This window comes from Octodon degus, unplaced genomic scaffold, assembly GCF_000260255.1.
Source record: "Octodon degus isolate 3935 unplaced genomic scaffold, OctDeg1.0 scaffold00056, whole genome shotgun sequence".
Taxonomy (NCBI): Eukaryota; Metazoa; Chordata; class Mammalia; order Rodentia; family Octodontidae; genus Octodon; species Octodon degus.
Window position 1 is genome coordinate 9,812,009 of NW_004524632.1, and position 12,711 is coordinate 9,824,719.

The 12,711-nt window shown below is 53.2% G+C and overlaps 1 protein-coding gene across 1 annotated transcript; it reads right to left on the reverse strand.

Annotated features, from left to right (window-relative positions):
- Positions 1–1,427: 1,427 nt before the first annotated feature.
- Positions 1,428–6,717, reverse strand: LOC101562462 (keratin, type I cytoskeletal 12). The gene is made up of 8 exons (XM_004633735.2): positions 6,175–6,717; positions 5,507–5,589; positions 4,208–4,364; positions 2,979–3,134; positions 2,767–2,892; positions 2,437–2,657; positions 2,083–2,159; positions 1,428–1,561 (listed from the first exon to the last, which is right to left on the reverse strand). The coding sequence occupies exons 1-8, from the start codon at positions 6,715–6,717 to the stop codon at positions 1,464–1,466; spliced, it is 1,461 nt and encodes a 486-aa protein (XP_004633792.1). The 3' UTR covers positions 1,428–1,463.
- Between the last annotated feature and the right edge of the window lie 5,994 nt (positions 6,718–12,711).

Genomic DNA, 12,711 nt, shown 5'->3' on the forward strand with positions numbered 1-12,711 from the left:
GGGGTCTTCTAGCCCCTTTTGGTTCCATTCGGTAAGCAATAATGGGACACAAGCCCTGTGATCCCAGTTAATCCCCACCAACCCTGTCCCTGTCGCAGGTTTGAAGATCTGGAACAGAGGCGCTCGGAGTGAAGCTACTTGCCCATGAGTGGTGGAGCCAGGGTGTGAGCTGTTTGCACCAGACGCCTGGCTCCTGATCGTTCAGTACTGCTCTGACTTTCTCCTTGGGGATCTGGGTTTGGCAACCGAGCGCTACCTTCACTTGGCAGAGGCTTAGGCTTCAGCGGAATCTGACTTCTATTCCTGGCTTTTGGGACAGGTTCAACTCCACTAGAACCCCCAGGGAAGGGAGAAGACAGCAGGGCCCCTGGGTGTGTTTCCGCCCTTTGCTCCTCCTCTTCTCTACCTCCTGGCCTTCTGGGGCAGCACACAACTGTCCCTAACAAATCTGTCTCTGGCTGGCAAGGTAGTTCAGCCAGTGGTCTAAAGTGCCTGCTTAGGCAAACACAGGCAAGCACAGGGACTGTGCTTCGATTCCTCCCACACCACAGGCTGCACCAGTGCCACCCCACAGGCACACTGAGCTGGCCACAAAATCCCTCCCCTCCCAAACATCCATCCCACCCCTCACTCTCCTGGGGTCTCCCTCTGCCCCCAGCTGTGAGGGCAAAGACCACTCCTCCCTCCTCACTGTCTCCAGTCCACTGTGACACAGAGGCTCTGAGTGCATTTGTCTTCCCAAGAGAAGGTGCTGGAAAATGAACAGGACCGCCGCTGCCCCTGGTAACGCAGTGTCTTGGCAACCTTCCTGAGTGGAGGAAACGAGACAGAACTCCAAAAGAATGTTCTTAGGATGGTCTTTACCCCTAACATTTTATTCCAGTGCATATCTATTTTATTATTGAATATTATAAAAATCTTTCTCTCATCAGGGCGTGATGGCTCATACCTGTATACTCCCAGCACTTGGGAAGCTAAAACAGGAGGATTGTTGTGAGTTTGAGACCAGCCTGGGCCACATTGTTCAAGGCTGGCCTGGTGACCCTGCTTCAAAATCTTCTCTCGCGCTGTGTGCATTAGGAACCAAGAACACACCCACACACTTCTCATTGTTACCATTCATCTTTTATTAAAATCGAATAATACTACTTCATCAAATCTGTGATTAAAAATAAAGATCCACATCACCAGAAGCATGCTCAGCAGGAACCCATTCCAGGTCCCAGGAGGACATAAGGTGACCTGGGCTTATTTGGGAGATCAACATGGGCACAGTAACACTTGTAACTGAATCTTGCTTCAGAAGGACAAACAGTGCTCACAGGGAAGAGAGAATCTGGAGGAAATCAGACAGACCAAAATCGAGACTGAACTATTCAGCGCAGTATTCTGAAGGGAATACTTCCTATCTGTAAATTTCTCATTCCTAAGGGGCAAGTCGCAGGGCAGCTCTGGGGAGAGTTTCACATCAATTCTTCGATTTCCTGGACTTGAGACGAGACCACCTGCCCGTTTACCTCCTCCTGCACAATTGTCTTGATTCTTCGGGTTTTAGTTGGGTCTGAAGATCAAAACACAATAAAGGGAGCAAACATTAGCTCTTATTTTTATTTTTTATTTTTTGCAGTACCAGGGCTGGAACTCTGGACCCTGTGCTTGCCAGGCAGGCACTTAAGCCTCTGAGCTACCTCCTCGGCCCACATTAACATTCCAAAGCTTATTCCTGCCAGGGCTGCTGGATGACTCTTAAGCTTCTCAGTTGGGGCTTGCCTGATGCAATTCATTAAAGTTAAGCTTTCAAAAGTGACGTCTGCTTTCTAAAAATGTGGCCTATGCCATGAAAATGAAATGCGTTTACCATGGCCTTACACACACGTGGGAGCAGTTTTCCTTTTTAACATTTATCAGGTGATGTGGTTCTCAGAATATGCAGACTTTTTTCCCCTTCTGGGCTTGCCAAAATTTTTTGCAAGCTACTCTGGGCTGCAGGAATACACAAATGTCTCTCCTCGACTCCGTATGAGTAACACTCTACCGTTCAACGTGATTCTGACTTGCTTTAAGAGACTCTCGTGTGCGCACCTTTAGATGAATCAATCGACGGAGTCTGGGATTTGGAGTCCGGTACTGTTAGCGCTGAGCTCTCGATCAAGCTATCACTGTGAAGAGAGCAAGGGTGTCACCTGAGGTGGGCCGCAAGGACAGCAACGAAGGGATGTGTGCTCTGAGCTCAGAATAAGAAGGGTACACAACTGTGGTCACATAAAGACTCCCAACTGTCCTGACTGAGGGCTGTATTCTGAGAGTAATTCATCAGCTCAGCACACCTGTGTTTTCAGACCTGCCTAGGAGGCAAACGGGACGACGCGCCCTGAGATCTTCGATTTCCCCTGCTGCACCCCAGAGTTCGGTGTTCTCAGGCCCGCCCTCGCTCACCCCGCGGCCTCCCCGTCCAGCAGGCGGCGGTAGGTCTCAATCTCCAGCTCCAGCCGGGCCTTGGCGTCCAGCAGCCGCTGGTGCTCGGCGCCCTGGCGCTCCGCGTCAGCGTGCACCTGCTGTAGCTGCGCCTCCAGGTGGTCCACGAGCTGCTGCACCTGGGACAGCTGGCTGCTGTAGTAGTGCTCGGTCTCCGCCAGTGAGTCCTCCAGGGATTTCTTCTGCACGCGGGAGGGGATGGGAAACAGGAGGCAGCTGGTGAGCAAAGATGGCTGCAACCCTGTCTCTGGAGGACAAACCCACGTTGCGCCCCCGTGCGCCCCGGCCTACCACAGTGAGCTGGGACTGCAGCTCTATCTCCAGGCTCTGCAGCGTGCGCCGCAGGTCAGTGACCTCGCTCCGGCCGGACTGCAGCTGCTCAGAGTTGGTGCTGATCTCCTTCTGGAGCTCCTGGCTCTGCAAGGTGGAGAAGCGGAGGGGGAGCGCTGAGCGTGCGCGGCTGGCTGCCAGGGTCGCCAGGCCCATGGCTTTCGGCCTGCTACCTTTTGCAGGAAGCAAGACTCCGCTTCCTTGCGGTTCTGCTCGGCCAAGTCCTCGTACGTCGCCCTCATGGTGTTGAGGAGATGGGTAAGGTCCACTCCTGGTGCCGCGTCCATTTTCACGCTGACCTCGCCAGGGCCCTCGAAGCTCTGCAGCTCCTGCAGTAGCAGTAGGAAGGGTGCGATCCTTGGTGACGCCGAGGGCCCTGGGGCCGTTGTCTGCCGGGCCTCTAGCTCCACAAAAGTGTTAGCATCTTACTTTTTTTGGGGGGGGGGTGTTCCTGAGACAGGGTATTGTGCAGCTCAGCCTGGCCTTGAGCTCAGTGGTCCTCCTGCCGGGCTGACAGGTGTGTGCCACCACACCCAGCTCACACCTTTCTGAGTGACTTCATATAAAGACAACTATATTAATATGATATTTTAAAACTTTGAAACCTATATGTACACAGTTTTCTGTTTCTAAAACAACAAAGGCCCATTTTCACAGGCCCTAAAATTACTCCGGGCACTGGGTGCAGAATTTAGGTCAGTGAATTAGTTCTGCCTGTCTGGAGGGTCCACTGCAGGGTCTACTCCTTCCAGGGCCCTCTACTTTGGCCATAGGGAGGCCTGGTGCCCAGTTCCCGGCTTCCAAAAGAAAATTTTTTTCAAAATCTTTGTTACAGTTTTAAAGCTAAATGCCCAAGAAGTTGTCCAGGCTAGTTTCCAACTAGGGATTCTCCTGCCTCAGGATTCTCCTGCCTCAGCCTCCTGAATGCTGGGGTTACGAGGGCGGTGAGCCAGAAGCCAGCTGCCAGTGTGTGTTCTGTGCCCCAGTGCCACACACAGTGGCACACATCAGGGTCTGTGCGTGTGTGTGTGTGTGTGTGTGTGGGAGAGAGAGAGAGAGAGAGAGAGAGACGCTGGGAACCAGCAGTTTCTTTTGGGTAGTATTACATAGTATTGGTAGCATTCTGTTTTGTCACTTTTGAAATACTAATTGAGATAGTTCCTACTGTTCCTAACAATTGAGAATGACAAAACCAGAAAGTGCACTAATTCATCAAGCCTTAGCAGATACCAACTACACCAGAGAAAGAGGGCGGGGGGAGGGGGGAGGAAGGGAGGGGGAGAAGAGGCCTGAGCGTGTGGGCGTTTTAGCTGGGAGATGATGGGTCCTCTCCTTGAACTCCAGATTTGCAAATTCGGAATTGTGATCTCTGGCCCTGGGGGCTTCAGGGTCCAGCCCCCACCTCCTCGTGGTTCTTCTTCAGGAAGGCCAGCTCCTCCTGCAGGCTCTCGACCTCCACCTCCAGGTCCGTCTTGGCCAGGGTCAGCTCATCCAGCACCCTGCGCAGCCCGTTGATGTCGGCCTCCACGCTCATGCACAGGGCCAGCTCATTCTCGTACCTGAGGGCCAAGTGCAGACAGCTTAGGGAGCCTCTACAACCCGCCAGACCCCACCCCTGTGCGGTGCATGACTCGGTGCAGCTGTTTAAACACAACACTGCTGCAGGGTGTGGAGAAGCCTCTGCTTTGGGGAGTTTTTCTTTTCTTTTTGTTTTTTAAATATGGCAATTTTCTACTCAGCTGGAGAGAGGAGGCCGTGGCCCTTTCCTGCTGCCAGATCCCAAGCACAGCACGCCAGGGTTGCGGTGGCCGAGAGAACACAGCCCTGGCTGCAGGGGAGGCTCCAAGTAGCACCCTAAGTGCAGTCAAAATCATAGCTACTTTTCTTGCTTAATTTTCTTCAGGGTTCAATTTACTTCTTCAAAGCCCTTCTTTTATGGATTTTACCCAGATATTACAGGTGCAGGGCCATCGGCAGGGCTGCTCCCCATGGGGAAATTTTGCCTCACAGGTGGGAGAAAAGGATCATTTCTCGTGCCTGTGAGGGTGGGGTGTGGGTAGGGAGGTGGGGTACACAGAGGAATGAACGCTTAATCTCTCAGCTGTACATGTTGTTGGAAAGCAATTATTTCACTGAACTCCTCTACAAAAATATTATTGATCCTGAACAAGACACCAGCACTTCGGGCTCAGGGTTTTGTGCAATTACCACACCGGGTGGCACCATGGGTGGCACCATGGGCTCATGGCATGATGCAAAGAGCTGTGGTCAGGGGCCTTGGAAATAACGGATTTGGTACTGGGTCTCACTACACAGCTCGGACTTGCAGTGCTCCCCCTGTTTCAGCATCCTCAGTTCTGGGATTACAGGTGTGTGCCACTGTGCTCAGTCTCAGTGGCTGGCTGGGGGGGGGGGCAGCACAGCACGCGGTCCTGGGGATCGAACCTGGATCCTTACGCTTGCCAGGCTGGTGCTTAGACACGAGCTATCTCCCTGCCCCAAGAAATTATATATTATAAAAACATATAATTTAAGAGTGTGGAATTCAAATTGTCCTGGCTTGTAATTACTTTCTAGAATGACCTGTATGCACTTAGCAAAACCCAAATAGCACGGAGCACATGAACTTTAGGAGATGCGGCATGCATGCACCCGTGGGCACTGCAGGACTCCCCTGTGCTCATCCGCCCGCGCTACTCACTTCATCCGGAAGTCCTCAGCGGCCAGCCTGGCGTTGTCGATCTGCAGCACAAGCTGGGCATTTCCGATGCTACCAGAAATGATCTGGAAGGGAGAGCAAGACCCCACACTGGAGCTTGTGAGATAGTACTGCCTTCCACGTATTCTGGACAGTAAGGCCAAATGTAGATGCCAAGTGCTGCTTTCTTAAGAGTTTAAGGCAGCTGCGTTTTTATTTTATTTATTTTTATTTTGTTTTGTATGTATTTTGTACAGGGTCTCACTACATAGGTAGTGATCCTCCTGTTTTCAGCTTCGCCAGCACTGGGATTATGGACTACCACTCTGGGTGGCTCAGCGGACCCGAGGGGCCGCCCTTGCGGCGTGTGGTGCCAGGGATTGAACCCCAGTCCCTGTTGCCTAAGCAGGCGCTTAGTCCGCTGAGCTATCTCACCAGTCCAACAGCTGCATTTTAAAAAGAAAATATGTTTCTAGAATGACTGTAAGATCGAGAAACACACGCCTCCTGCAGGAAGACAGCAGAAATGCGACGCGTGGTGGAGGCCAACGAGCGAGAGTCCACCTGGTGCCCTCTAACCGGAAACCCTCTAGGGTGAGTGATCGAAGCCTGGTAGGCGTGGAGGAGGGAAGGGGTGCCCCCGGCTCTGGCTGCGGAAGGCGCGCTCACACCTTGTTCCTGAGGTCTTCGATCAGCGGGTAGTATTTGCTGTCATCACTCCTGGCCTTGGGGTCCCGGGTTGCCCGTTGGTCGTACCACTCTCGTATTTTCTGCTCCAGCTCACCGTTTGCCACCTCCAGAGCGTGGACCTTCTCCAGGTAGGATGCCAGTCTGTCATTCAGATTTTGCATGGTGGCTTTTTCTGACCCAGAAACAAGGCCTCCGTCCCCACTGCCGAGGACACCTGCAGAGCCATCTCCTGCGCTGCCCCAGAACACCATCCCCAGCCCTCCGAAGCTGCCTCCCAAGGTTGCCCCGTGACCGGCGCCCACGCCCCCTGCCAGTGAGCATCCCGAGCCACCACCGAAGCCAGAGCTGGAGCCAAACATGGAAGCAGCAGAGAAGCCTCCAGCCCAACCGGCTCCGAGGCCCGGGGCGCTCCCCGCCTGGCCACCCGCTAGGCTGGAAGCCGGCAGGCCCCAGGCTCGGCCCACCACCCCGCTCTGCGCAGACAGTCGGCGACTCAGCACAGGACCGGGCACTGAGAGTGACATGGTGACCCTGGGGAGGGGTGGCAGTGCCAGGGCCCCCAGGGTTGAACTCTTATAGACTGAGAGACGGGCGTCGCCCTTGGAAGGTTCACTTCTCATTGGAGGTGGGGTGTCCCCGCCACCCTTTCAGGATCACCTCAGGAAGGCAGTGAGTGATTTATGTGGAATGAAAATTCATTGATTTAGAAATGATTGACTTGCCACTTCCAGGAGATACCTGTCACATGAAAGAGAGGCTGGGTGGAGTGGTGCAGGTGTCATGAGTGATTGCTGGGCATGGAGGGAATCCACTGCTCACCTGCTTGGAGCTGGCCAGGGCTCATGCAGACTGCAGACCATGTCAGGGTGTCTTCCGCAAGCTTCATCCGCTCTCCGTCCACCTTCCCTTCTGTCCCCTTTGGAGCCCGGGGTGAACCGTCAGTCAGCCTGGCACAGCTTCCAGTGAGACGCCCCTCCAGGGGCTTGTGCAGTGTAGGATGAGGGGGATAAATACGCTTCCTAGGCCGAGACTGGAATTTGGATTTTCCACCTTTAAAAAAGGTTGTCACCGTTTTTCATTTCCAGTTTCCAAAAGCGGCTCTGACTAGTGCTGCCGGTGAGTAGAACATAAGAACTGATCTCTCCAGTACACTCTGGGACATCCAGGTCTTTTCTGATGGTTCGCTGACAACACTCCTGTTCAGCCCAGAGGAGAAACTTTCTCCAACAGTAAACAACATAATTAACCATAAGCCAAGCTACATGGCACAGGAACTTGAAAAGTAATGGGTCCAAACATGCTATGAAGTGTGACAGAAATCTACAGTGAATCTTTAGTTAAAATATATTTATTATAGTAAATGGTACATTGCCACGGATCTGTCTCAAAATCCTTCTTCCTCTGGCTACAAACACGGGTCCACCGTTCTTGCCACCTTCTGAAGCCATTCCGGAAGTCCTCCTGCCCAGGGTGTTTGTGGATGTAATCAGAAATGCAGTGAATGGTGCTGCCGGCTGGGGTCCAGAGGAGGGCAGCTCAGAGCACCGGCAGGCTGCATCCTTCTGCATGGTACTCCCGGGATCTGGCACGGTGCGAATCCTGGTTCTTAAAGTCAAAATGATCACGTAAGGAAAACACTTTGAATCAGTTCAGGACACGGAGGCAGCTAGGGCAGTGCCACTAAAGATACTCAGAAAAAGGACCCAGAGCGGCTCCGATGCGCGCCCTCACATGCTCACACACGCATGTGCACATGTGCACACATGCAAGGCACACGTGCACATGCATGCACACACACAGACGTCCTCGCCCGCTGCCAGGGTGCATGTGCCAGGCAGAGGGGGCTCCACAGCCCTAGCCGCTCCGCAGCCCCTGGGAGCCCTTGCTCCACAGACTGCTCCACACTGCCTTTGCCCTCCCAGTCGGCGTCGCCGCAGGCAGCACTGGCTTCGCCTTCGCGGTCCTAGAGCAAGACCACAGACTGCCTTCCCCTAGTTCTCACCCTTCCTTCCTAGGCTCATGCCTGCCTCGGGCCCAGCTTCTCTGCAGTGTCTTCATTCACAAAAGATCCCGAGTCACGGTGCCCGCTGGGAGCTGGGGACAGCGGCAGAGGGGTCACCGCGGAAGCCCACACCAGGCCTCCACGAGGGACGCCCTGAACTGCCCTGGCCCTTTTGAGCGCTTTCCGGGGGACAGAGATGACGACCCCTAGTGAGGTCCAGTTACAGCTGTGTGCAGGGACACGTTTGCTCATGCACCCACGCGGCAGAGGGCAAGCGAGCCGGGCGACACGTGCAGGGTTCTGAGCAGGGACGCGCCGAAGCGGTGGGTTCGCTGCAGACGGGACGCCCGCGGCTACCTCGGCGCGATGCGAGGGGCTGTCACCCGCTGTTCCACTGAACAGGGATGGAGACACTTAAGGGCACAGGACAGGCTTGTCCGTGCGGACAGCGTGCGGCGGCGGTCCTTGTTTGATTGGTATCCGCTATTGTGGACTCGCTGCTTTCCGGCATTACAGAGGTTTTGAAGCTTCATGGAAAGTTCTGGAAGTGCTGCTTTTTTTTTTTTTTTTTGTGGCGGAACCGGGGATTGAACTCAGGCCCTTGCGCTTGCCAGGGAAGCGCAAGTGCTGCTTTGATCCCTTTTACAGATAAGCCAGCCGGGGATCAGGATATGGGGTGACTTATGCAAAGCCGCTCAGCCAGGAGGTGGCCGCGGAGGGAGCGTTTGCGCTGCCGGTTTTCCGTTCGCAGGGCGCCCCTGCCGGGCGGTGAAGGTCGGATGCGTGCGGCTCCCACGGCCCTGCTTGGACGCTGACTGCTGTGGCGGCTTCCCACGGTGGCCCCGAGGGGCGGCGGCTCCGCCTGACTGCTGCAGAACCGAGAACAGAGAGCATTTCTCGCTGACAGCGTCCAGAGAATGGGCCAGGTTCAAAACTGCAACCTGAGGATGCGATCACGTAATAGGGGGACAGAATTTACGTGTACTGGTGATCTCGGAATCAAGTTTGTCCAAAATCTATACGTCCTAACACTAATGTTTATATATATTTTATATATTTTTTTGCTCTCCACCAATATGTTACGTTTGCTTTTATGCTTCTAGACATACCTGCCTAGACTGTAGGCTTCTTAGGTATGGCCTGTAATTTGTTTTTATTGTTTCATTTTTGGTACTGGGAATTGAACTCAGGACTTTACTCTGGCCAGACAGATGCTGCACCGCTGAGCTATCTCCCAAGCCCTCTAATTTATTTTTTATCCCAAGTCCTAGCCCAGTGTTTACCTAAATATTTTCATTGTACTTCTGGCATTATTTTGCTTGAAAGAACTTAATTCTTAATATGTTTAAATGTGTCACTTAAAGCTGTTTGGCTCAAAATGACTGTACCCTAATTTATTGGTATGCTTGGAGCGGGGTTTATTCTGAATTCAGGTCTGAGTGGGGAGCACCTTCAGAAGTGACACGAGTGTTTCCTCTTTGATAGCTTTTTGGGGAAGAAGGCGTGCTGTCCTCCCCGGTGGAGGTGGCTGCTTGGCTGGCTCAGTTGTTGGAGGATAGGATTAATAATCACGTCTCTGTTTGGGGGTATTTAGAAGTGAACATAATTTTCTCTGACAGCCACGTAGCTGCAGGGGAAGGCGAGGAAGCTTAAGGCAAAAACAATCTTGAGCTTGTTGGAAGGTGATTACGTAAAGGAAGCCCAGAGGGAGGTGACTGGAGCTTAGGTGGATTGTGACAAGTAATTCAACCTTCTCGAGGGTGCAGCTCAGCGACAGAGCACTTGCCTGGCGTGTGTGAGACCCCCGTTTGGACCTCGGCACCGTGAAAAGAAAGGACAATGTGAAACAAGAATTACGTCTTCCAGTTTGGCAGAGTTTAGGGATATTGGGCATGGGGAAAATGACTGTTGTGGCATTTTTGAAGCTTTAGGTTTTATTAAGTGGAGTGGGAGCTCCTGTTTCCGAGGGGTGAGTTTGGTTTTCTGGTCCAGGATGGCAGGCTTTTGCATCCTAGTTTTTTCCCTGAGGGGCACAGGCTTGCCACTGTCTGCATTCGCTGCTTGCCTGGCCCATAACACTTTTGCTCTGAAGAGCATAACAAGCTCCTTCCGTGCGTGAAGCATGTGGGGTTGCCCATGTCTGTATTGTGTTTGGGGGCTGGGCGGGGGTTCAGCAGGCGCTCCAGGGAGCTGGGGGTGAGGCTGAATTCCGGGCGTCAGAACTCACTGGTTCCTGCAAGCAGGGTGGAGTCTGGATTCTGCTGAGAGGAGCCGGATGAGCCCTACTCAGGGAGCGCAGACACGTGTGAAGGGGACTTTAGAAATGGAAAGCAGCAAGCACTGCCGTAAGCTGGAATTGTTCTTTGCAGGTGTAAATGGTTCTCTTTATCCTTGGGAAGTTTCCCCTGAGTTTGAAAACTCTACTTCTGCAGTGACAATTTCATAGAAAGTGACAGCATGCGTTGATGATCGAGCCCTAATGCCCGCAGTGTCCTGTGGGTCCCCATGAGGTCAGGACTAGGACCCTGTACAGGGAAGGCAGGTACAATGAGCAGAGACTACAGCAGCCGCTTGGCCCTGCGCTGCCGTGCTCTGAGCTCTGAGCTGCTTACTAGGAAAGATTCCTTGGGAGAAGCTAGAGTTAGACCAACAGGCAAGGGAAGAATCTTGATTTTCTGATTGGACACCTAGTCAAGAATCATCCTGCCTCTTCTAACTGAGGTCACCACAGCCACCCCCCACGGTCGTGCCTAGTCACTTTCAAGCCCATGTGCTAAGGTTGCCTGCTAGTCAGATCCAGCCTCTGGTGACTGGCGTGTGCCCTGCTGGTGGACACGTGTATGGAAAGCCTACAAGAGTAGCTCGTGGTGTGTGTTAGTTACACGGCGCTTGGCTAATAAGTGTTGCCGTGAAGATTGGCAGTGAAGAACTTTTTATAGACACTTGAACCCTGTTCTTACATGTCTCTGCTCAAAAAAATGTGTGGTGTTTGGTGATTAATGAGGTAGGAGAGAGTTCTTCGATTAAAGTCACTGGAAAGTTATACTGTTGAAGTTGCACAAGTTTTGTGAGGAGTTAGTTTCAGCTGATTTTCCTATGCTCACTCACATGGCCACGATAGGACAAAGCACTTTAAATCAGTAGTGCTGTGGTTTGGGCTTGGAGCGTTCCCCCCAGGAGGCGTGTACTGAAGCTTGGGCCCAGGCCTGGGGTGCTCCTGGGAGGGGCTGGAGTCTTCAGGGGCAGACGGCGGGGAGGAAGTGAGGTCACCGGGTGGGCCCTTGGGGGAGGTCAGCACTCTAGCCCCTTCCTGTCTCTCTGACACCGGGCTGCCCTGGTGAGTGGCTCTTCTGACAAACCCTTCACAGTGACGTCCTGTGCTACTTCAGCGCCAGACAGTGGTGACAGCTGACCGTGGACGGGCGTCCCTGAAGCCGTGGGCCGAAACAAGCCTTTCCTCCTCTAAGCACTTGACCTCGGCTGTCTGCCGTAGCGGCTGAAGGCGGATGAGCCCAGCTGGCTCCCTAACCAGGCAGGAATACGCATGCGATTACTGAACATGGCAGTTTGCATGTTCTTCTTTACATGGTTCTTTCTGATAAACAGACTTAGTTCTATGGAAGCCAAGGCCTTAAAAATCTCATTTTAGACATTTGAAGGAAAACCTGTGTGCATCTTGCCAGATTTTGGCCATTCTATATAGGTTCCTGTGAGCTACAATTTGTCACAATGCGGCCGTGACTATGGCTACAGTCACCCCGTGTACTAACTCGAGTAGAAACATTCCCATCGGAAAGTCTTCCACCTGCTTGCACAAGAGCAGGAGGACTGGGCGGCCCTTCCGTGTCAGTGAGCTCTAGGCCATGCTGGGTAGTTCTGTCCTACAGTGATCAGAGAAGGCCAAACGAGTGCTTCTGAGTAATTCAGATTTGATGAGTACCCGAGGATTAGCCGAAGGGCCAGGTGACCCTCGCGCATGCGCAAGACCAAGACGTTAGCGCCTCGAGGGTCAAGGCTGTGGGCTGACTGCGTCCAAGAAATAAAGATTCGTTAGATCTCAGCTTCCTCGTAGCTGGCAGGAGGTGTGTTCTGACCTCCGAGATAACGCGTGTGAGGATGTTAGTGGTTAGCCTTAGGGCTCGGCAGTGCTTTGGAGAGCGACAAGCTTGAGTCTTCAGCCCGCTTTCTCCTTTCTTTTGAAAATCACAGACAAGCTATTGCAGCTCAGGTGTGCTGGATGCAGTCTGCAGTCTCTGGAGAGTGTCTTTCCTTAGTACGCAGAAGGGGGTGAGGGGACAGAGGAAGATTTGGTCAGGAAACTTGTTGACATTGAGAGATGGGTATGAAAGGTTTGATGATGAGCTGGGGAGATAGCTCAGCAGTCTAAGCGCCTGCTGGCAAGTGCAAGGAACCGAGTTCGATCCCTGGTGTTTCATACTGTGCCAGCCCTGGAACCCTGGGCGTGCTGTGCCGGCCCCGTAGTGGCACATGCCTATAATCCCAGCTCTGGGGAGGC

Bases quoted from the DNA above. Each gene is read 5' to 3' on its own strand.
- LOC101562462 (XM_004633735.2), bottom strand. From the start codon at position 6,717: ATGTCACTCTCAGTGCCCGGTCCTGTGCTGAGTCGCCGACTGTCTGCG. The intron at 5,590-6,174 runs GTGTGAGCGCGC...TCTCCCTTCCAG, and splicing joins TCGAAGACCTCAGGAACAAG to ATCATTTCTGGTAGCATCGG. The intron at 3,135-4,207 runs GTGGGGGCTGGA...CTGCTACTGCAG, and splicing joins TGAAGAAGAACCACGAGGAG to GAGCTGCAGAGCTTCGAGGG.